At 50.9% G+C, this 23,238-nt stretch overlaps 8 protein-coding genes across 8 annotated transcripts; 6 read left to right on the top strand and 2 right to left on the bottom strand.

Annotated features, from left to right (window-relative positions):
- Positions 1-247: 247 nt before the first annotated feature.
- On the top strand, positions 248-1,672 carry CC1G_15550 (hypothetical protein; the record flags this gene model as incomplete). The annotated part of the gene is made up of 3 exons (XM_002910964.1): positions 248-401; positions 456-1,172; positions 1,224-1,672. Exons 2-3 carry the CDS (start codon positions 554-556, stop codon positions 1,670-1,672), a joined length of 1,068 nt encoding a protein of 355 aa, XP_002911010.1. The 5' UTR covers positions 248-401; positions 456-553.
- Positions 1,673-1,905: 233 nt separating this feature from the next.
- Positions 1,906-3,126, top strand: CC1G_15551 (peroxisomal dehydratase; the record flags this gene model as incomplete). The annotated part of the gene is made up of 6 exons (XM_002910965.1): positions 1,906-1,972; positions 2,033-2,117; positions 2,169-2,405; positions 2,455-2,525; positions 2,578-2,761; positions 2,816-3,126. The coding sequence occupies exons 1-6, from the start codon at positions 1,922-1,924 to the stop codon at positions 3,124-3,126; spliced, it is 939 nt and encodes a 312-aa protein (XP_002911011.1). The 5' UTR covers positions 1,906-1,921.
- Positions 3,127-3,316: 190 nt separating this feature from the next.
- On the bottom strand, positions 3,317-4,082 carry CC1G_12474 (xyn11C; the record flags this gene model as incomplete). The annotated part of the gene is made up of 2 exons (XM_001837725.2): positions 3,317-3,773; positions 3,838-4,082. 2 exons carry the CDS (start codon positions 4,080-4,082, stop codon positions 3,362-3,364), a joined length of 657 nt encoding a protein of 218 aa, XP_001837777.1. The 3' UTR covers positions 3,317-3,361.
- A 760-nt stretch (positions 4,083-4,842) lies between these two features.
- CC1G_15552 (gamma-butyrobetaine dioxygenase) lies at positions 4,843-6,237 on the top strand (the record flags this gene model as incomplete). Its single annotated transcript, XM_002910966.1, has 2 exons — positions 4,843-5,573; positions 5,628-6,237. The coding sequence occupies 2 exons, from the start codon at positions 4,843-4,845 to the stop codon at positions 6,235-6,237; spliced, it is 1,341 nt and encodes a 446-aa protein (XP_002911012.1).
- Positions 6,238-6,799: 562 nt separating this feature from the next.
- CC1G_15553 (hypothetical protein) lies at positions 6,800-10,173 on the top strand (the record flags this gene model as incomplete). The annotated part of the gene is made up of 14 exons (XM_002910967.1): positions 6,800-6,894; positions 6,946-7,024; positions 7,077-7,219; positions 7,269-7,688; positions 7,743-7,832; positions 7,887-7,987; positions 8,043-8,294; positions 8,345-8,441; positions 8,495-8,877; positions 8,931-9,096; positions 9,152-9,405; positions 9,457-9,561; positions 9,614-9,777; positions 9,835-10,173. The coding sequence occupies 14 exons, from the start codon at positions 6,800-6,802 to the stop codon at positions 9,970-9,972; spliced, it is 2,487 nt and encodes an 828-aa protein (XP_002911013.1). The 3' UTR covers positions 9,973-10,173.
- Positions 10,174-10,369: 196 nt separating this feature from the next.
- On the top strand, positions 10,370-13,123 carry CC1G_12476 (zinc finger dihydrouridine synthase; the record flags this gene model as incomplete). The annotated part of the gene is made up of 14 exons (XM_001837727.1): positions 10,370-10,410; positions 10,468-10,719; positions 10,781-10,975; positions 11,034-11,196; positions 11,255-11,543; positions 11,593-11,624; positions 11,683-11,734; positions 11,790-12,017; positions 12,070-12,236; positions 12,289-12,391; positions 12,451-12,644; positions 12,701-12,720; positions 12,782-12,939; positions 12,987-13,123. The coding sequence occupies 14 exons, from the start codon at positions 10,370-10,372 to the stop codon at positions 13,121-13,123; spliced, it is 2,031 nt and encodes a 676-aa protein (XP_001837779.1).
- A 2,756-nt stretch (positions 13,124-15,879) lies between these two features.
- Positions 15,880-19,236, top strand: CC1G_15856 (cytochrome p450; the record flags this gene model as incomplete). Its single annotated transcript, XM_001837729.1, has 18 exons — positions 15,880-15,992; positions 16,059-16,190; positions 16,537-16,604; positions 16,766-16,885; positions 16,941-17,003; positions 17,067-17,101; positions 17,162-17,215; positions 17,272-17,309; positions 17,364-17,476; positions 17,528-17,556; positions 17,610-17,839; positions 17,892-18,151; positions 18,201-18,267; positions 18,324-18,524; positions 18,576-18,605; positions 18,661-18,894; positions 18,954-19,015; positions 19,076-19,236. 18 exons carry the CDS (start codon positions 15,880-15,882, stop codon positions 19,234-19,236), a joined length of 2,010 nt encoding a protein of 669 aa, XP_001837781.1.
- A 396-nt stretch (positions 19,237-19,632) lies between these two features.
- On the bottom strand, positions 19,633-22,737 carry CC1G_15556 (folic acid synthesis protein; the record flags this gene model as incomplete). The annotated part of the gene is made up of 9 exons (XM_002910968.1): positions 19,633-19,745; positions 19,871-19,930; positions 20,193-20,312; positions 20,550-20,714; positions 20,773-21,017; positions 21,051-21,674; positions 21,727-21,974; positions 22,026-22,502; positions 22,558-22,737. 9 exons carry the CDS (start codon positions 22,735-22,737, stop codon positions 19,633-19,635), a joined length of 2,232 nt encoding a protein of 743 aa, XP_002911014.1.
- Between the last annotated feature and the right edge of the window lie 501 nt (positions 22,738-23,238).

Genomic DNA, 23,238 nt, shown 5'->3' on the forward strand with positions numbered 1-23,238 from the left:
CCGCATACTAGATCACTGAGGGTATGGTGCGTCAGTGAAATGAAATCGGGACATAATACGCACCCAATGCGCATTGAATATACCTATTAAAACTTCTGACTCCATTAAAAGGTGGGTAGAACGTGGTGGTCCAGCTTCAACCGTTTCCCTGTTGCTACTGACCGCCAGTTTGAGGTCCCACTTGTTCCCACGTCCATGATATCCGTCAAACTCGGAAGCCTATTGGCTCTGACCTTGACCAGGACAACACGAACTCGACGCTGCCGCTACCGGCGAGCATGAAGGCCAAGGTCAAGGCAGTTACCAAGACCGGCGTCTCTCAACGCTTAATACCGACCAAGTTGCTACGATGCCCAGCGTTGTCGCGTCTACCTAAATCACCTCTTCCTCGTGGTGTAACCGTGAGTTGACATAGTTTGTATGGTGAACAATGCATTGACGTCCACAACGCGAAGTTAAGTACTCGCGTCGAACAGCAGGCTCACCGCTGAAGCTCATCGCGTCGGGCGCGAGCGGGCCTTACATCGACCCACGTCACCCAGCGGTTCAGTCGATGAAGGCGAGGCGCGATGCAAAGCAGTCTTCAGGGAACCGTGGACCAAGAGGGACCGAAAAACCATTCAACCTGGTACGGTACAACCCCCCGAGTCAATCTTTCAACATGGTCGCCGCACCGAGTGCTTTTCTCTTCGAGCCTGAGCGGAAGTGGTATCCCTATGCTGAACTGGCGTACGAAAAGTGGGAAGACAAGGTCAAGAGGATTGCGGCGGAGCGAGCGTCTGCTGGTGCTGTTTCTACGTCTTCTGATGCACCAAGTTTTTCTCGGACCACTCAGACGCGCCTCAAATCCCAAGACGAAGAACTTGACGACGACTCGGACATGGCAATAGTCCAGCGCATTATTTCTCGGCGACAAGAGGTTCTCTCCAAAGCAGTTCCAATATCCCTCAATTTCGCTACCAACAAAGCCAAGATGGGAGGGAAAGCGGTCTATGCATCCCATGTACGGAGAAGAGTTCGGAGTGCAGTGTCTTTGATTGTCACACATGGTGCAAAGGCCAAGGAGGAAGAGGGGAGCGCCAATGGTGCACCAAGTAGGAAGAAGCTTGTGTACGACCTCGAGGAGGTTGAACAACGTCGGACGCAGCCAGGCAATGGATGGATATTGAAAGGTTTGTCGTTGGTCTCTTGCTTCGTGTTATCCTGCTGACATGGCTTCGTAGGATGGACATACCTGGTGTTCCCTACGCTACAGCTCTATCGGATGCCCATCCCAGATCTCGTCTCGGAACTTCGCGAGGCCCTGCAGCAGATTTACAAGATTGGATCAGCATGGGAGGCGCAGTGGATTGAGAAAGCGCTTCCTCCTGATTCTGTAGAACGACAATCAAAGACGACCATTCGACAGCTTCATGACAATCGGGGCGGCAGTGACAAAAAGGAACTTGGAAGTAAAGACCAGCTACGCCCGAGACATGAAAACCGTTCAACTAGACCGCCTGATGGTGATGCAATGGCAGCTCGACGACCTGGTAAGGGAGAGGGCGACGAAGAGGGACCGACTAAAACGGACCCATTGCACACGGAGACGGAGACGAATGGAAAGCATGACAAACCGCCACGGGTTCGCAAGAGTAGGTTCAAGTTGTGGTCACACGAACCTATTGTGTAGAAGTTAGCCTACTCCTATCTCTCGTGTCTCTCCTGTAAATACCACTTGGAATATTCTATGGGGTCTTCTGGGGTACATATTGCGGGGTAAGGGGGCGCTTATTCCACCGGGAGGATTGGGATTACCGGTGCCGGTAAGGCCGGAACAAGATCATTCGCGCGCCAGAACTTGCCTTGTGATTGCGCTGTTATAAGCCTCTCTCCAGGTCATCTCATTGCTCTCACCTTCCATCCCCTCAACTCTATCACCATGGCCGCTGAATTGTCCAAAGTTGTTGGCGCTACCGTTCCCGACAAGCCTGTAGGTTTCTGTTCAACGTTTCTGGCGCACGGTGTCCTAATGAGTGAATTGGTTTCGTAGGTCGCCTGGAACAAGCGCGATCTCCTCACTTACGCTGTCGGTGTTGGCGCGAAGAACGACGAATTCCCCTTCATTTATGAACTCGGTGGGTAACACAACGTCAAGCTGCATACCTGATACTCACCTCGACAACCAGACCCCAACTTTGCCGCCCTCCCCACCTACCCTGTCGTCCTCGCCCTCAAGGGTGACGGCCAGGATGTCAACAACTTTGCTGAAGCTGTAAAAGGCCGACCTATCCCTGGTCTTCCTAAGCTCGACCCCAACCGCGTTGTGCATGCTACTCAGTCCATTGAGATCGTGAAGCAGCTCCCCACCGTCAGCGGACCCGGCTGGAAGTGGACCGGCAGGTACACTGGTGTTGTTGAGAACAGTGAGTTATTGTTCGTGTATCGTTGGAAATAGTGCTAACGAAAGTACAGAGAGTGGCTTGATCTTGACCATGGAGAACCAATTGGTTTCCCCCTCGGGTGAAGTCTACGCAAGGCTTTACGTGCGTTACTCCTTGGTTCGGTTATGTGACATCCGGCTCAATGGTTTTCTAGTCCTCTTCATTCAACCTCGGAGCCAAGGTTACTGGTGAGAAGTTCGCCAAGGTCATCGCTGGTCCTCCCCAGGGCAAGCCCGTCCCCAAGGACCGCGCCCCCGATCACGTCGTCGAGGAGCAAACCACCCCCGAGCAGGCCATCGTCTTCCGATTGAGCGGAGACTACAACCCCTTGCACATTGGTGCGTTCTTTCATTCTGCCTCACGTTTCAGACTCGACCTAACTTCTGTACTAGACCCCAGAATCGGCAAGGCAGCGGGCTTTGGCGGTGTCATCCTCCACGGTCTCTCCACCTTCGGCTTTGCAGGCCGTGCTGTCCTCAAGACTGTTGGCGGTGGCGACCCCGCCTCGGTCAAGTTCTTCGGTGTCCGGTTCACCTCCCCCGTCAAGCCTGGCGACAAGCTCCAGACTAACATCTGGGAGATTGGCCCCGGTCCTAATGGTACGACCGAAGTTGCGTTCGAGACGAAGAACTTGAACACCGGCAAGGTCGTTCTTGGAAGCGGGATTGCTTACGTTGTGAAGAAGGGTGGTGCTAAGTTGTAATTGGTCAGTGTAATGTAGAAAGAATTTGTATAGTATTTATTGCTGTATTGTACGCGGCTTGATGAGGGGTTTTTGTGACTCTATCGACCAGTACTGAGTATCGTCGAACAGAACGTCTGAGAGTGCATATCCAATTTGAGCTTGAAAAGCCCGTTGTTATGTAGCGCACAACTGATGCACAAATTGGTACCACAACAGCTATAGTGTTCACACTATTACTGACAATATTGCGTCCTTAGGACACGTTAATAGAAGACGACCCGCTACTGTATTGTCCGTTGGTGAATCCTTCCGTTGCGAAGACCATGTAGTCGTGCCACCCCAATCTCATGCCAACCCTAGCCCACTCATCGAAGTGCCTCTGGGTGGAAATCGTGCCGCCGACGCGCTTCTCTGTTCGAACGGACCAGTACTGCTGGAAGGTCCTCGTACCCTCGATCGAAGGCTTGTTGACACGCGTGCTCTCGTACATCTCGTAGGTTCCCTCCGGAGAAGTGAACACGCCTCTGTAAGTCCATGGCTCGCCCGGAGCGAGAACAGCGTAGGATTCGATGACATAGTATTCGATCAGAGGGTTCCTCGTCCAACCGTAGAGAGCGAGATAGCCAGGACCAGTGGCGTTATACGTTCCACTGTATGTGACTGCCCTGTCGTGCCAAAATATTTTGTTAGCAGTGCCGCTCTCTGCTCACAAAACTGAAGGCGTTGTACCTGCTTCCTCCTCGGCTCCATCCTTTTCCACATACAAAACCGCCGGTCGAACCACCCCAAGTTGCGGTGTATGATCCTCCAGCACCGGGTGTGCATCGAACGCCAATGTTTCCTTCGGACCAGTTCGTCCAGAAGGATGCGGCCTGGCGACGCTCGAGAGTCGTGGAGTTGTCAGGAGTAGGGGCGGTGAACGCTCCTTGAATCAGAAGGACCAATGGCAACGCAAGAAGATAGAGCAGTTTCATGATGGAGAATGCGGGGTATTGACTTCCACCGTCGACTTCTTACCTTCACGGTCGACCCTGTATTTATACAAAAAGGATAGTCCCGACAAGTTACCATGCTTTAGGCTGAAGTATTCCAACAAGCCTTCGATCGTTCCTTGTGACCGTCTTCGGCAGGCTACAATGACCTAATAACGAAGATTAACCTGCCAAATGCAAACTTAAAATGGCTAAATCGACAGCTCCTCTTCCTTCTGTGAAGAGTTTGGGCAAAGTTCGATCCTGAATGCAGCACTTCTTGCGATGTTCGGGGCTATCAGTGCGACAGGAGCGTAGCCCATAGTCCCGACAACGTGCCATGCTTTAGGCTGAAGTGTTTGTGGCCGCCTTCGGTAGGCTACAATGACCCTTTCCACCACATTAGCATAGAGAATTCGAAGAGATCGTCGCAGACAAACCCCCCGCGGGCCGGGAATAAACCCATCTCCTTCCTACCTTCGGTGTGGTCCATCGGACCGCCTCGACGCGAATCTATTTCTGTATGCAAAAAGAACCGTACATACCGCTTGACCGTGACCACCACAGCGGTCAGGCCTCCACATCCATGTTCCAACGTTACCGCGGGGCGGGCGCTAACCTAGAACTGCAAAGGCCTGATCCCTCGTGAAAACGTCGACAGGATGACATCCGAATCGGGTCTTCAAGCTTCAGGGCCCGGGGACAATCACTAGTTCTTCCCCGCCTCTTGGCTTCAGTCTCCCACCTCCTCCACCCGTTCGCGATGTTCCTGACCACTGGAGCGCGAGCCCTTCGACGATTCGCCTCAGGATCTTCATCGGTTGCCCGGTCACGCACTTGGACGTCAGTGACGACTGCAAAGGATGGCTTGAAGGTCCATAGTCTGAACGATACCGTCTTTCCCTACGTCTGGCTCCGGGATTCATGTCAAGGCCCGGAATCTGTGCACCCATCCAACAGGCAGAAGCTACATCGTAGCTCGGATATCCCTCTCGATATCAAGCCTGTGGAGGTAAAGGAGGGGGAGTCCTTCGCGGCTGGTCGACCTTCAGCTGGCGTCAAGGTGGCGGAAGAGGGCATCGAGATTCGCTGGGTGGATGGTCGCACTTCGTTCTTCCATCGAGATTTCTTGAAGACTCATGCATCGACGTCGGCTCTGTATGCTTCGCATCTTGTTGAATACACCTCACCTACGCCATGGACTCTGGAAACTGTGACGAAGACTCCCAGCTTGTTCGTGCCGTACGAGTCGTTGCAGGAGACGAGGGGTCTGGTGGGGGCTATGACGCAGTTGTTGAAGTACGGGTTGGTGTTTGTGACGGGGGTTCCTACGGAGGGGAAGACGAATGACGAGTGTGAATTGAAGAAGCTGGCGAACAGGTTTGGAGAGATCAGGGAGACGTTCTATGGCGAGCTGTGGGATGTGATCAACATCAATAATAGCAAGAATATTGCCTATACCAACTTGGATCTTGGGTTACATATGGATCTGCTGTGAGTATCCCATATTCCCCATATCTCCGTGTATTATATTCATACCTCCTCCAGATACTTCCAACATCCTCCTCGATTCCAGGCGCTTCACTGTCTCCGTAACCGAGTTATCGGTGGGACGTCCGTCTTTGTGGACGCGCTACAGGCCTCACATGCGCTGTTCCATGCCAATCGAGAACACTTCGACCTTCTGACAAGGACGCCAGTTGCTTTCCAATATGTCAATGATGGACATCATCTCTATATGCAACACCCTACGATCCAACTCGAAGATGCACGAGACATCCACTCGTACTCGACTTCATCGGCTGTTCCACCACCCATCTCGCACATAAATTACTCTCCGCCATTCCAGGGCCCCTTGCCTCTCAACACCCCTCGGGAATTTTTCCCCGCTCTCAAGCACTTCAGCGATATCCTCAATGATCCCAAAAATACCTACACTTATACCCTGAGGGAAGGAGACTGCGTTCTGTTTGACAATAGACGGGTTTTGCATGCTCGAACGGCGTTTGAGGAGAAGACGGGTAATGATAGGGAGGAGGGATTGAAGTTTGGAAGTGGGGATGCTACGACGAATAGGTGGCTCAAGGGGTGCTATCTCGAGGCTGACGCGGTTGCGGATAGGATGCGGGTTGGTCGTACAAAACTTGGGCTGCTGTGAAATTGGGAGTATCTGTAGTCAAGATCTAAGTTGAGGAATATATTGTAATTTTACTTCGTTGTTTTCGACTTGAACCAGGAGCCTCCAGGCGCAGATCTTGGAGGCCGGCTACCATCCTATTAGCCGGGTTCAAGGGGCCACAGTCCGAGAAATCGGAGTTTTCAACTTCCCAGGCCAGGTCGCGAGACAGGACTTGGGGTCTCGCTTATAAATCGTGATCCCGTTGATGCCGGCTGATACCCCTCCCCTATATGAGCCTCGCGACGACGCGACGACTCTTCGCAAAACATCGTATCTCGACGTGGAAGGCCGTCACACAGTGGGAATAGCCCAGAGTTATGTTTATTTTCTATCGTACCGGCGTCTACCTGATTCTGAGAGAGACGCGGCGCCATCGGCACAGCTTGGGAATTGATGGGAAGCCTAAAATGGGACTGGGACCCCGAAGCTTTTCTGGGGAGGTGAGCCCAGAACAGGGTTCCTCCGATTTCTCGGACTGTCCCCCCTTGGCCGGGTTACTTCTCCCGAAAATCGAACTGGGATCACGTGCCCATCGAACTTAATGAGCGCGTCTCAAGGCACGCCACAAGGCAACTTTTACGCTTCTACCACCAACCACCAACGTTGTCGTTGTCAGAAGGCGACCATGGAACAGCTGTGAGCACCAATCTCGCCTAAAGTCAGGACTGAAACTAAAGGAACTCGTAGGCGAGAACGATTTGCCCGAGATCCACGTTTCTTTGCTGTGGGACAGGCTCCCCGCCCACCACCGCGACCAGATCCTATTGTATGTATTGTTTATCAAGTCAAAGTGGGGAAATTGAACGGAAGGACTGCAGTCTATAGGATCAACGGATTCAGAGTCGTCGACTCGACAGAAATCCAAAGCCAGAGGGCCCAGCAGGCCAATTATTATATCTGACGACGAAGATGAGGACGAAGAGGAGGACGAGGGCGACGATGAACCTGAAATTGTCCCACAGTATGCTGATTTATTCTTCCCTAAATGCTGTTACTTACCGGACTACCAGGCCGCCGAAACTTTCACACCCGCTGAAACCCTCAAACCAGTACAATGCAGTACCAAGTCACAGGCAGAATGAATACATCAGACCCGCTGTCTTCGACCCCTCCCAGTTCCCCAAGCCACTCGAAACGAGCAAGACCAATGTGCAGAGGCTCAACATTGGCGAAGACATCTCGTTGCCCAAGTTCCCGGAAGAACATCAGTTCATGACGAGCGCGGAGACGGAGAAAGCTTTGAAAGAGCTTATTGGGAACTCGATGAACGAGGATATCCAGGTGGATGTTGATCCTGAGGATGCAATCGTGGAAGGGTTCAGGGAAGGAATTGAATTGCTTCCGCATCAAATCTTGGGGAGGAAGTGGATGAAAGAGCGGGAGGATGTGAGTAGGAAAGCATATGGCGGTATCCTTGCAGATGATATGGGGTACGACCCTATTCCTCATGATGGGCTGTTGCACTACTGACACGACGTTCTTAGTCTTGGTAAAACAATTCAGACGTTAACCCGAATTGTGGAAGGCAAGGCAACCAAGTCTGACAGGGAAGACGGCTATAGTGGTTCCACGCTGTACGTATCACAGCCCCATGACCCCGATAGTTGAAGCTTAATTTTGTTTGTCAGGGTCGTTTGTCCGCTTGCCCTTGTCGGGCAATGGGCTAGCGAGATTGAGAAGATGACCCAGCTCCGTGTGATCAAGCACCAAGGAACCTCGCGTACTACAGGTGTGTGGATCTTTTTTTGTCTTTGCCTTTTCCTTACCTGACGAGTTTTATCTAGACCCTATGATTCTTAGGAGATATCATGTCGTGGTGACTACCTACGAAACGGTACAGTCCGAGTATAACGTCTATACACCTCCAATCAAGGATGGATCTGCAACAGCGAAGAAAAAGAAGAGCTCAGATTCAGACGAAGATTCGGGCAGTGACGATGATGACCTTGTGGCCAAGCTTAAGGCAAAACGGACGCGTAAGGCGCCAGCGAAGAAGTGTGCCTTGTTTGAGGTGAAGTGGATCCGCGTTGTCCTCGGTACGTTCTCCTTCTCTTTGCCTGTGGTAGCAAGGTCTGACTACGAATAGACGAGGCACATAACATCAAGAACATGAAGACGAAGACTGCCATTGCTTGCTGTGAACTTCAGAGCAAATTCAGGTGGTGTCTGACTGGTACACCAATGTAAGTTTACGAAGCGCTCTTTCAAGATGGTCAAGTCATGACAACTCCTGCAGGCAGAACAACGTCACTGAGTTGTATTCTCTCATCAAGTTCCTTCGCATCAAGCCATTATCCAATTGGACAACGTTCAACGAGCAAGTTGCAAAGCCTATCACAAGTGGTAGGGGTGCGGGTGTCGCAATGAAGCGTCTTCAGGTGGTCCTCAAGCGTATCATGTTGAGACGCAAGAAGACGGACACTGTCAATGGCAAGACGCTGATCGACCTGCCCAACCGTACGGTGGAGGTTGTCGCCTGTCCATTCGATCCGTACGAGCAAGCATTCTATACTGCTCTCGAGGCGAAGATGGAGTCCGCTCTCGACAAGCTCATGTCGAGAGATAATGGTAACAAGGCGTATATGTCGGTCCTGCTGCTCTTGCTTCGGCTTCGACAAGGTTGATCGCATGTCTTGTTGAAGAGGAACCGGTGATTGACGGCCTTTTCTTAGCTTGCAACCATCCTCTTCTGGTGTCCAAGGACTACAAGAAAGATGCTGAAGCTGTGGAACCTACTCCTGCCAAGTCCAAAGATGATGCAGACGCCGACGCCGACGATTTGGTGGCAGCTTTTGGCCAAATGGGTGTCACCCGCAAGTGCCAAGTGTGCACTACGACGTACGTCTTCTTTGTTTCGTGCACCAGCTTTCTCTCGACTTAAAAGTCTCTGCAGGATCGACGATTCGACCGCAGGTGAAGGAGAGTGGAAGAACCACTGTCGCGACTGCGTGGATTTGGCCAAACAAGCGAGGCAAGCTGAGTTGGAGAGACCTACCTCAGCCAAGATTCGCATGGTTCTGAAGCTTTTGGCGAAGATCGATAGGGACTCCAATGGAGAGGAGAAGACCATTATCTTCTCGCAGTTCACCTCTATGTTGGACCTCATCCAGCCGTTCCTGGAGGAGAAAGGCATCAAGTATACTCGATGTAAGTTCCATCTTTCTTTCAGTTCCCGTTGCGTACTGACCACTGCTGCAGATGACGGTTCCATGGCACCGAAGGACCGTGAAGCTGCCTTGGAAAAGATTAGGAACAGCAAGTCGACGCGAGTTATCCTCATCTCGTTCAAGGCTGGTAGCACAGGTTGGTCTCCTCTGAGCGCCTGCCTGTGTGCACCTCTGACCGATTTTAATAGGTCTGAACCTGACTGCTTGCAACAATGTCATCCTCGTCGATCTTTGGTGGAATCCCGCTCTTGAGGACCAAGCCTTCGATCGTGCCCACCGATACGGTCAGAAACGTGACGTATATATCTACAAGTTGAAAGTAGATGCGACTGTCGAGGACCGTATTCTTGCTGTGGGTGATTTCGTCATTGACTGGAATTGCAGATGACCTGACGGTGGCTATGTTTAGCTCCAAGACAAGAAGCGCGCTTTGGCTGCCGCTGCCCTCAGTGGAGACAAAATTAAGAACATGCGTCTTGGTATGGACGACCTTCTTGCGCTGTTCAGGCCTGGTGCACGGGATGGCGACGATTCGGATGATGACTAGCTTCTGTCCACTTGACTGGATGAGTTCGCCCATTTGTTCCTTTTGTATATACCTCAGTTCTCGGGCCTATCCCTGGAATTCCTTTATCTGCATTATCACCACATCTTTCACGTTCAATCTGCATATATTTCTCTTGATTCTTCCCTCTGTATATTTTTGCATTGTGTTCGATAGTTTCTGCATTCATAGTGTCTACCCGCACCCCGTTTCAGCACCCTTTGAGATCTGATGCAAAGTTGCAGAATGCCAAGACCAAAGATAAGATAAGATTACAATGGCATCAAATGATTTTGGTGGGTTCGGCTTCACGGGTTGATTCCAACCAAATCGCTCCAATCCCCATACGACGAGTCAGGGACTCTGCCGAGGGCGCAAAATGACAGAAACACAAGTTGTAATGTCTACCTTACCACCAGGGACCGCGCCTATCAAGCCACAGTGAGTACTCTCGTGGCAGGTTTGGGCTGAACGAAAAACTGATTTGGAGTTGGGCAGATACCTTCTTTCGACGAAACCACAGGCAATCCCGGACGACGATGCTGCCGAGGGCACGACGTCGATTGTAAAAAGTGCAGGTCGTGGAGAAGATGATTCCGGGAATGGGCAACCTTCGCGGAGGGCTCTGGCCAAGGCACAGAAAAAAGCTCGCCAGGGAGCCAATAAAGGCCGGAGGTTTGGAAAAGTACGAGATGAAGTTGAGTTGTGTTGGAAGGTTGCCAATGGGGCTATCTGTGATTTTGGAACCAGGTGCGTGTTATTTTCTATACTTTCGGTGGTCCTGTACTGATGGAATTTGACTGGAGAGCAGTTGCCGATTCACCCATGATATTGCCGAGTATATCAAGGAGAAGCCTCAGGATTTGAGGATACCGCTGCTTTCTGAGTTCAAGGAGAGTCCTCCTTATGGACCAGACCTGACCGTTATTGGGAAGCCTGGAAAGAAACACCCAAATATCGACTTTAGTACCAAGTGTCCAGTCCATGAAGAGAGTGGGGAGTGCAGGTTCGTAGTCGCGGTTGTCTTCAATTCGACGTCACTAAAGGCACGGTCTCGTCGTCAGATACGGATACAAATGTCGCTATATGGGTGGACATGCCTTAGAGGATGAGGAAGGGAACGTTACGCTGGTGGCGGACGAGGACAAGAAGGCGCAGGTTGCGTTGACCTCACATGAAATTAATTTCGTTGGTGGTGATGTTCAGAAGCAGCTGCGGTCCAAGAAGGTGTGTAAGCTCGGTTTTGGATGTGTTCAGGTACTTACATATAGAGTATGGGATATAGTACCCCACTCCAATTGCCTCGGCGTACCTCGAAGAGCTGAAGTCGATGAACGATGAAGCTCAGAAACCTCAGGCTGTTGTCTCTGAGACCACCGTGATGGAGACCGACGAGGCGCAACCTTCCTCGACTGACGCCGTGGCGAGCGAGGCAACTCAGAATGGAACGGAACCAGCTCCTGCTGAAGAGGTCATCTCGAAACGAGTTGGTGGTGTTCAATCAGGCAAAGACGAACCCGATGTTCCTATGCGGTTCTCTGAGAAGAGGAGACTAGATTGGAAAGGGAAAACATGTGCGTACTACCTTTTCTACTACTATTTCTCAACTGACATGTCGTTCAGATCTGGCTCCGCTTACGACTGTCGGAAACCTTGTATGGAGGCTGTTGTTTCGAATTCAGTGAGGCAGTAGCTGAACCATTGCTGTCTTAGCCGTTCCGTCGCATGTGTGTAAAACTGGGTGCCGATATAACCTGTGGCGAGAGTACGTGACCTTATAATACAGTTTGACATTCATGGCTATACTCACTTGGTTTCAGTGGGACTCGCTACCTCCTTCCTGGCAGGATCAAAAGAAGAGTGGTCACTAGTGCGCCGACATCCTAGCGAGAAGATATTCGGTATCCAGGTTGCCGGCAACAAGCCCCATACGCTGGTACCGACAGCAGAAGTGATCGCAAAGGAGTTCCCTACCGGGGTTGACTTCGTGGACCTTAACTGTGGTTGTCCCATCGACCTCGTATTCAAAGCTGGAAGTGGATCAGCTTGTGAGTCGTCTGTCAGTCCCTCCTGTGTTTAATCCTCATGCATCTTGAAAAGTGCTCGACAATGCTGGAAAACTAGGCAAAATCATCCAAGGAATGAACCGCGCTCTTGGCGAAATTCCCTTGACTGTAAAGATCAGAACCGGGGTGAAAGAAGGAAGGAACAACGCTCATAAACTGATGCCTCGCATTTCTGCTGAATGGAGCGCTTCTGCCATCACCGTTAGTACCATTTTCTGCTCAGCATCTTGCAACTTCTCACCGTTTACTTCAGCTTCATGGAAGAACACGACAACAGCGATATACCAAACTAGCGGACTGGGACTACATCAAGGAATGTGTCGCAGCTGTGCGTGCACGGGAGGCTGATGAAGATCGTACGTCTAGCGCTATTGATGCAAATCGATTCTTTGTCGTTAACTGGATACCCTACCAGTCCCTCCCGTCCCAATCTTCGGCGGAGGCGATTGCTTCTCCTCGCAAGACTACTGGGAGAAAATCAACAACTATGGGGTCGATGGGGTCATGATTGGAAGAGGCGCATTAATCAAGCCATGGATTTTCACTGAAATTAAAGAGCGTCGGGAGTGGGATATCAGCGCAACAGAGCGGTTACAACTCATTCGTGATGTAGGCTCCGTTTGACTTCTACCGTTTTCGTCATGCTGATTGATCTCGTCATTTAGTACGTCGAATACGGCCTGAAGTAAGTCGAAGCACATCTGAAATGTCAGGTTTGTGCACTGGATTCTGATGTGCTTTTTTAGCCACTTCGGTTCAGATACTGCTGGCGTCAATACGACGAGACGGTACCTCTGCGAAGCTCTTTCCTTCCAATACCGATATGTTCCCATCGGACTTTTGGAAAGACTTCCTGCCAAGATCAACGAACGAGCACCCGCGTTCGTTGGTCGAAGCGATCTTGGTACGTGTTCTGAAGATGCTCTGATCCTTGTTCTCACTCCCGTTTAGAAACGCTGTTGGCAAGCCCGGATAGCCAGGATTGGGTCAAGATTTCCGAAATGTTCCTTGGACCTGCACCGCAGAGCTGGGTGTTTACTCCTAAACACAAGAGCAATGCTTATGGGAGTGAAGAAGGGCAAGGTTGAGCATAGGGGTGAGTACCTTCACTTCGTTGTGTTCACAGACCATTCAAAATGGAAGCCCTTTTTAAGTTGTCACCTTCGCTATCTATATATGTTACCTGCTATGAAACGGCGACTAAGAGACTGAACAACTCTCGTTGTGATATGACCTGAAACAGCATCTGCTACTTACTTGAATACTAACTACTTCCACCTCATTAGCCCGATTTCATCTCGAAGACACATCCTCTCGCCATTTGCCATCTACATGTATCTGGTCTCTCTGCACAAGTAGCGATATATGGAATAGTACAGGTTTGCGGCAAGAACTGGCCATAGAAGTCATCAGCATGTCTCGACTTCATGGAGTGTGGCCACAGATATTTCCAAGACAGATAATTATTCTGGGGCTGTTAGAACGACAGGCGCCCGAATCGAGCAGCACATTCAAGACTATGCTGCTGTGTTGACTCCTGTGCATTGCCCCTTCTTAGGTCGAGGTGTGGCCGATTGCTATCTTGATTCTCTACGATCACTGAAACTTCATCTGCAGGTGTTCGCTCGCGTTCGCATGGAGGGTGTCCAGAATTTCATCACACCGTTTTCTTCTGATCTAAAAGCGGGCGTCGGGGCGTTCCCGAAGCGACGACGTGGGACTGCCTGAGCCAGTCTGATAAAAGAGGCGGCCAAGTGACCCTAGGAACCGATCTGAAGTACTCGCTAGTATGCCTTACTCACCGTCGGGCTTCGTATCGCTGGTCAAGGCCGTGGCCAAGTTTGAGCCACAAGTTCATTCTGCACTAATCACAGTTTTACTTGCTGCTGTCTTGGTTTCTTTTGCACTTGGACGGGCGATCACTGAAACCCGGAAAGGTGGTCGTCTGTCTACCCTCCTCCCCCCTGGGCCCAAAGGAATCCCGTTTTTCGGCAATCTGTTTCAAATACCCCAGGAATACGCTTGGATTGTGTACAACGATTGGGCCAGGAAATATGGCGAGTCATTCTTTCATTTTTCGCTCGTAGGTTTGCTTGACGCATGCTAATTAACACAGGCGATATAATATACTTCGAAGCGCTAGGACAACCAATTATAGTCTTGAACTCGTATAAAGATGTCGCAGCCTTACTCGAGAAGAAAGCACCTAAATATTCGGATAGGCCTGGTTTGCCTGCTCTTGAAATGTAAGCGCCCAATATTATCCTTCTAATCGTACCCTGTCTCAGTTACGTGGTGGTTGCCAGGATGGGAGCTAGCTGGACGTCTGGGTTCATGGAATACGGGAAGAAATGGAAGGCCAACCGACGAGGCTTTCATCAGTTTCTTGCCCAGGGGAAAATCCAGAATTACCACCCGATCATGAAAGAAGAGACCTTGACCTTCTTGCGGAACCTTCTCGACGAGCCTGAAACATTCATGTCTGAATGTCGGTCGTAAGTGCTGCTTTTTTTCTATCACATTACACGGCCAATGATATCCGACGGCAGGTTGTTTGCTCATACTGTCATCCGAGTATCCTATGGGGGCAAGGACTTCGATTACAACCGAGAACTTATTCAAGACGCTGAGGAGATTGTCGATCGGATCGCCACTGCAGTAACTCCTGGAAGATACATGGTTAACGTGTTTCCGATTCTAAAATACGTGCCATCCTGGTTCCCAGGGGCTGGATGGAAGAGGCATTTACTCAAAGGTGCCGCGATTACCGAGAAGATCATCACACGACCATTTAAAGACGCCAGGGCGAGACTTGTAAGTGTGGTGGTATCGTTCGATCGGTATTCTACGATCCTGGGAACAGCCTCCGAAAGGAGCCTGTACGGCGGCGACGCTGATGCAGTCGGCTCGCCTAGGGTCTTCGAGTCCCCCTTGAGGCTTGCAATCACTAGGTAATTAGAGAATTAGTGGTATACCAGACCCCCCAATCGACATTGTACGCGATGCTCTTGCTGATGGTGACTTGAGCGGCGGTGTGCTGTGTCAGCACACAATCTTCCAATCTTCTTAGGGAAGTGGCGTCCCGCCGTCCCCTTTGGACTTACTTTTCTGCAGTTTCGGTTAGTGCTTTACTTCAATGCTACGAAGATTCAGGAATTCAGTGGAGTGCAACGGGAGCAACTCGCGCGTCGGCGGTGTGTTCCCCATCAATCCATCATCTTGTACCCCGAGACTCCAGCTCCCAATGCACTCCCATACATGTTGCTGAGGTCAATCGCAATATGTCTGAACAATTCTACTGAGCTACCAAACAGCGCGACAACGATATCCCACCAGCTATTAGTGTCCGGGATTTGCTAATGAGAATGTCGTCCCCGGGACCCTCCCCAAGCTTACCTTGGGTTTACCATCTAGAAATGCCCGGTACGGGGTCGCATATCCCCTCATATTCTCTCGGCGCACGGAGGCCACCCCGCCGCCTCACCTCGCCCAGCCCGAATTGATTGGTGATGCCCGACGTTTGCCAAGCTAGTGCCTCATCGTATAATACCGATCGAAGTATGACTCGTAAGTGTGCTCTTTGGAGTCCTAGATCCGTTGGTGCAGATGTTTGTTATCTATCTAGAAAAACCAAAGCGGGGGCGACTCCGATGATGTTGACCACGTTAGCATCGCTCGTGGTCTTCTGGACGGGTTGCCCGCGGAAGATCATCCCGATTACCACGAACAAGAGAGAATAGCCATAGAGGTCTCGGCGACTGCCTACGCAGGCGTTCTGCGATCATAGTGGTTTTGTACTCGGGCTTACCTGCATTGTATCCAAGGGCTATCTTGCACGACCCGGATGTCTTCGATCAGCCGCTGGAGTTTAACGTTCCCGGAGCGGTGGCTGAAGGACGGGCAACTTGACGACACTCTCCTGGACGCCAACTCGCTCGTGTTCGGCTACGGACGTCGGTACGTTTTCACTACGCCGGCTGCTGAAACAGGACCTTCGCTGACCTTTGTGACCCTTGAACCCAGCGTCTGTCCCGGTCGTTATTTGAGCCAGGATTCACTCCTCTACATGACTGCAGCCTTGCTTTCCGTCTTCAACGTAAAGGATCCCTTCAGCACCCAGCCGTTGTCACTCGATGTTACTCCGGAACTATTATGGTAAGTGGAAAGGCAATCTGAGCCCAGAACCGAAATTGACAGACTTCACGATTGAACAGTAAAATCTCTCCGTTTAAATGCGATATCGCGCCTCGCTCGGAGGCACACGCGGCCCTGATTAGATCCTTGGATGGATAGGTTGGTTCTGTATACGCCGTACATGATTGGACAATGCCAATCTGTTAGTTGAGCGCTTACTTCGAGAATTCAGAACGGGCGCCGTAGGCTCGGATGTTTTAGCGTGCGAGGGTGCTTCCGCGTGGGTTTTTGTCGTCATCCGACTCCCGAGCATGTCCCGCAAAGGGTATCGAAATGCTTCTTTCGTCCCACCGACAAACTTCCACAGTGCGAAAGAAGCGATGGCTCCAGGCAAGCGAGGTGCTGACGCGATAAACCTTTACTTTTTCGACGGAAGTAAGCAAAATCGGGCCTCGGTTGGCAACATGATTTAAGTATCGCGGCGACTGGCACAGCTGGATGTCCAACGCAATCAACGACGACGACCGAGCACCCAAACATTCCTGAAGGCTTGACCTGTTATTCCTCACATCCAATGACGAACGTTTCTCCAACAGTCGGGCAGGTTGTCGGTGCATCTGTCCTGACGTGGCTGGTGTGGAAGATCGTAAAGAAGGCGACGACAAAGAACCCGTTGGATAAGGTTCCCGGTCCGCCCTACAAGTCATTTTTGAAGGGTGAGCTTTCACGACCATCTGGGTGAACAAGTGGTAATAATAACGTTACGTCTAGGGAACTTCCCGGATTTGGTTCATCCCCGAGCATGGGACTACCACATTGAGATTGCGGAGAAGTGTGCGTACCGCCTACCTCGTCACATCGTTTTCACCACCTGACGACGAGATTTGCTCACGTTAGATGGAGGAGTTCTAAAATTCAATGGGTTCTTTGGCGTGAGTTGACGCCTCCAGATACCCTGCTACGCTCACTTACCTGTTGATTGGGGAATTTAGGAAGCGCACCTATATGTATTCGACCCAAAGGCATTGCATCATATCATTGTCAAGGTTGGCTCTCAAAGAGTGTTGCTTAAACGGCTCTCACGAGAAAATATGATTACCAGGATCAATACATCTATGACGAAACGGATTCTTTCTTTGTGTAAGCGCTTCTTAAAACCCTGTCGTTCTTATGCTCACGAACCTTGACCCACAGGGCGAACGATGTTGTATTCGGCAAGGGTCTCCTTTCAACTGGAGGAGAGCATCATCGCAAGCAACGGAAGATGTTGAATCCAGTATTCTCAATTGCGCACATGCGTGAGATGGGTAAGTGGTCTCCGTGATGCCCAACTGCCCTCAATTAAATCCACGTCCCAGTGCCAATATTTTATGACGTCGTGAACAGGGTACGTTCCGCTTATAAACCGTATGAAAGCCATCTTGTTCACACCCTTTCAAGCTCGGAAATGCGATTGAGGCTCAAGTCGCCAATGGACCTAAAGATGTGAGAGCTTTCCTCATTTGCAATGAAGTCGCTGACATTGAAGACGTCGGAAAGATTGATATCCTGGCATGGATGACCCGGACTGCATTGGAACTCATCGGACAAAGTGGACTAGGATACTCGTTCGATCCCATGACAGAAGATGGTGAAGAGCATCCGTATAGTGTCTCGGTCAAGCTGCTTGTGTGAGTGTGAAATCCATTGGTCTGCTTCCAGTCGCTAATGACCGCCTGCTAGCCCGGCTCTCCACAAACTCAACTTTTCCCGCTTCGTGTTGTTGCCTCTTGTGTACAACATTGGACCCGCTCGTTTCAGGCGTTTCGTGGTGGACATCCTCAGTATCTTCTGGGGAAATTTGCGCCGAGTCCGAGATATTGTCGACATCATCACGAACACTTCTGTGACCATCTATGAAGAGAAGAAGAAGGCTTTGGCGGAGGGAGACGAAGCGCTGCAAAATCAGATCGGGCGAGGGAAGGATATCATCAGCATTTTGAGTACGCTCTCTATTATCTATCCATTTACGCTCTTCTGACCCCACTGCAGTGAAAGCCAATATGGAAGCCTCTGAAGAGGATAGGTTGCCGGAATCAGAGCTACTTGGTCAGATGTCGTATGTGCCTGTGCTTCCTTTCGGGATACCCCAGTTAAAGCTTACGAATTATCCAGAACTCTTACCTTCGCTGCGATGGACACAACCTCCAATGCCCTATCTCGCATCTTCCACTTGTTGAGCGAAAATCCTGAGGTCCAGGAAAGATTGCGAGCGGAAATTCTCGAAGCTAAAGCTCAGAATGGTGGCGAACTCATGCACGATGAACTGGTAAACCTTCCATTCCTCGATGCCATTTGCAGGGAAACGATGCGATTGTAAGTCTTCGAGCATTTGAGACCAACTTCAACTAACTGAGCAAACTCTAGGTACCCGCCCGTCCCTATGCTGCTCCGAGAGTAAGTGTTTAAGCGTCCATCGATTCTGTATACTCCTTTCTCATGCTTATATCAGGGCTCGTCAAGATATGATTCTTCCTGTTTCAAAGCCGATCATTGGGACCGACGGACAGGAGATGAATGAAATCCTCGTTCCCAAGGGCACAAAGATCTTTATCTCTACTCTTGCTTCCAACAGGAATACTGACTTATGGGGCCCCGACGCACACGAGTGGAAACCCGAACGCTGGCTCTCCCCTCTTCCGGAGAAACTTTTGAAGGCGAAGATTCCCGGTGTTTATTCCCATCTGTGCGTACCGCTTTTTTGTGCACTCCGTGTAACCATAATGACTATGATTGAATTTCTAGGATGACATTCCTTGGTGGTGGAAGGTCCTGCATCGGGTTCAAATTCTCGCAGCTGGAAATGAGTGCGTGTCTTTTATTGTCCTCGCCGTGACCGATGAGATTGAAGGAAGGTTGTTCCCCAGAGGTCGTGTTGGTCACATTGCTCGAGAAGCTGCGGTTCACTTCACTCGGCAAGAAGGTTTACTGGCAAATGAACGGTATTGCACAACCGATTATCGAGGAGGAAGGATCCTTGGATCCTCAGCTTCCCATAAAAGTGGAACTATTGGCTTCCCGAGTGTAACCTACTGGCGATTGTCCGCCTTTCGTAGTACTTCGCTGTCAACCAAACCATCGTCAAATTCATTGCACTTTCCTGCGACATCGTATAGATCTTCTTTCCAACCTCAGCCTGGTACACCAGTCGGCGGGCTGTCGAGGACTTTGACTATTGGCAAGGACAAGCTTAGGTCAGAGGAATATGGGGCTCGGAAGAGCGGATCACGAAGGTTGGCGTGGGCTTCCGTGCTATCGTCTGAGGGGGTGAAGGGAAAGTTGGCCTGGTGCCTGTCCGAGTCCGACATTAATTCGGAAGGGGAGCTAGCTTAAGACCGCAATACCTTGTAATCTGTACCCACGAATGATATCCAGGAAAAATAAACAAAGAGCATATACACTAGTATATCAACCCGCTCTACCGTTAAGGGCAGAAAGTGACGGTATAGTCAGCCCTCCTGATGCCGGGGCACGTGAAGAGGGCGGTACTGCTTCCTTCGTCGTAGGCATAAGCGTAGGAGTGAGGACAGGCATTCTCTGCGAAAGAGCATCGGAGTCAGACGCGTGCATCGAAGGTCATGAATGATATTACCGAAGTAGCTGTAGTATTGGGCATTGGTCGAAAATGGTGATATATGATAGTGGGTGGAAACAAAACATACCGGAAGCAGGACACGTCGCAGCAGTATTGTACTGGCCATTGCAACAGTTCCTAGAGTTGTCTATCACATCCCACATGAGTATTGTGAATTCGCGATAAAAATGCGAGGTATTACCTGGGGTACCATCCAAATCGGCAAAACACGCCGGTTTGCATCCAAGCGGAAAACCGGATGCGTCGAAAGGCTACTGCTCGTTCCCGACGATCCAGGAGACGTCCACTTGATGGCCCTATGTTCACATCTTTCATAATTGATGTGCAGCCCAACATATCGAATCGTCGACGTGAACCATGTGCACTCTACCATCCGGCCAATGACTTACACCGTAGTCTCGCGCTAATGGCTTCCACATATTCCGGCGGCGGATCTCGTGCTCCACAAAGCGTATGAGCACTCTGCAGTTCTTGCGGTGGACACACCATTTTATGAAGGGAAAAGCGCACTATTATTCCCAGTCAACTCGGCATACTGGACTTCGAGAACAGCCGCCCATGGGCGCTAAACGACCGGACATAGTGTCCGACCTTCAAAGCTTCAACTTGAAAGTCCGCCGATCACCTGCCTAAATCGTCATTTACCCCTAACAAGCGCCCAGTTGCCTACAACCTCCACAACGCATCCGAAACCTTCACCACATCCTCCATCTCCTGCACATCATGTACCCTTACAACAAGCGCACCCTGCTGAACCGCACACGAGACAGCAGCAGCAGTCGCAAACACGCGCTCCTTTGGTGTCGTTTTGCGTCCATGTTGTCCTTCAGCAAGGATGGCACCCAAGAACGACTTGCGCGAGACACCAATAAGTTGAGGGAATCCATAAAGGGGATTCATTTTGTTGCCCTCTGTAGACATGTGTCAGTCTCGAGCAAGCAAGGCGTGGGCGAGTGAAAAGATACCAACCAGGTCCAATAAACGGCGCATCAACGACTTGCGAGGCGTGCCTCAGCACCTCAAGGTTCCCATCCAAAGTCTTGCTAAACCCAATCCCAGGATCCACAATAACAGACCATCTACGCACCCCACCCTTGCCTTTCACAATCTTCTCCACCTTCTCGCCCAACTCGACTCTGACACCCTCCAAAACCGCCTCGTTCGGTCCAGCATACTCGTATACCTTGTAATCCTTGTTCTGACCCGCGTCCCCTCTGGAGTGCATAAGTACAACAGGCGCAGCGTACCGACGTGCTATCGCTTTCATCTTCGTCATGATCCCTTCCGCTTCCTGGTTATTTTTCTCGGAATGGGGGTACGAGTCGGGTCCGGTGAACGAATAAACGTCGTTGATGCAGTTGGCACCAGCTGCTAAAGCCGCTTCTGCCACTTCCCAACGGAAAGTGTCCACGCTGATAGGAATGTCCGCCACTTGATCTTGCCCGTTTTGCTCTCGGATTGCTTGCACGTACGGAACGACCCGATTGGTCTCCTCGTCAACCGAGACAAACGCGGCACCAGGACGCGTCGAGTACCCCCCAATGTCGATGATACGCGCACCGGCAGTAACAGAGTCCTTGACATAGGATATAGCGGCAGGAAGGACATTGTGGGTTGAACCGTCTGAGAAGGAGTCGGGAGTTGTATTGAGCGTCGCCATGACCTTTGTTCCAGCTTTGCCGTATTTCCAATGGGTGAGGGTATCTGGAACTTGTTCGATAGGGTAGGCGAAGGCGGTATCTTGACGCGGTGGTAAGCGAGGGAAAGGTATTACTTTCTCCATAGGCGGGTCGCTAGGAGATATATGGAGGTCTTGGAGGAGCCTTGCGATACTCTTCTTCAACACAGGGTGAACCAAGTCAGGGACGATGCTGTTCGAACACGTGAGCTGTGGCAGCAGATGGCGTCTAGGGGAGAGCTTACTCATTGAGGGGACGAAGGACGAATTCTCGTTCAGCCAACCTAGGGTGGGGTATCACGAGTTGCCCCTCCAGGTTGTCCAGGTCCTTGCGGTCTTCCACAGGTCGGGTATCGAAAACATCGTTGTCGTATAGAATGATATCCAGATCCACCGCTCGAGGGCCGTTCCTGACACTCGGGACGCGTCCTACGATAGTTTCAATAGTCTTGACCAAGAGAAGTAGCGTCAACGGTGATAGATTGGTTTCTATCTGAAAGTTACAATTCAGGTTGTGTATACTGGACATGAAGGGAAAACATACCACACAAGCACCGTTGATAAAAGCCGGCTGGTCGGTGAAGTACATGGGGGCAGTTTCATACAAGAAAGACGTGTCCACGACGTCCACCTTCATTGCCTCTGCCTTATCACCATCAACCGGTTTATGTTCTTTGAGCACTTCTCCCGGGATTTCCAAAAGACGGAGTGCCGACTCGATATTCTTGAATCGATCACCGAGGTTGGATCCCAGAGCCAAAACAACTTTGTGAACGGTACTCGGAGCCACCGTCATAGTCCGAGGAACGGTGCGGTGGTCGACATGATGAAGATGTTCGTAGTCTTCTAGGGTGCGCGTGATGACGACTTCTGAGCTTTTGGCGAGGGGTAGAGCGTGGGGTTTGGAAGCGCTGACGGTGACCTTCACTGGCGTCTTCCCGTACGCGAGGATCATCAAAATGTCTTTGGCGATTGCAGAGGATAGGGCTTCCAGCGTGAGGTAGGTAGAGTCCTGTACCATCTAAGGAGAGCCATGAGCAAACCACCCGCGGGTCCAGAATTTTATCGCGACTAACCTCGAAGACCTGCTTGACTAGATCGCGTAGGTCCGGTGGATCGATGACCATAGCCTCCACCGCATTTTGAATTTTGAAGTTGACGACAACGTCCTGTTTTTCTAGTCGCTCTTGGGGGCCTACGCCGATGATCGTTGGGCAAACCAAGTCCTCCACGAAAAACTCCACCGTCGATACCATCCACTGTCCTCGAGTTTTGTAGGACGCAAACCCAACAGCCACGCGTCGACATCGCAAAGGTGCTTTGAGTTGCGTAACCTTCAGCTCGAACTTCTCAAAAGACTCGGTGTAGCGGAGGACGATAAAGTCGCAGAGAGATTTCCCGACATCATGCAGGGACGCGAACGACGTCTTCGACGCGAGATGAACCTGGAGTCGTTCGACAATCTGCGCATAGTCGATAGAATGCGAGAGGTCATCCGAGGCAGCAGTCTTGCGAACGTCGTAGTCGATAAACAGCGAGATCGAAATGGGCTGCAGAACCGGTGGACTCCCTGGCTGAACGGACCATTGCGCGCCTGATCTCAGTGGTAAATTCAGGGCCAAATCGTTGATGCATATAGAATCGCCCTGGCTGGTTTTATGAATATTCGATTGTTGGATAGCGGTTGGTTTTACCTTGAAGGTGGGGATGTCATGGTGGTGGTGGTGGTTATTGACGAAGATGGTAATCCCGATGTC

The sequence above is a fragment of the Coprinopsis cinerea genome, assembly GCF_000182895.1.
Source record: "Coprinopsis cinerea okayama7#130 chromosome 6 map unlocalized cont3.6, whole genome shotgun sequence".
Classification (NCBI taxonomy): Eukaryota; Fungi; Basidiomycota; class Agaricomycetes; order Agaricales; family Psathyrellaceae; genus Coprinopsis; species Coprinopsis cinerea.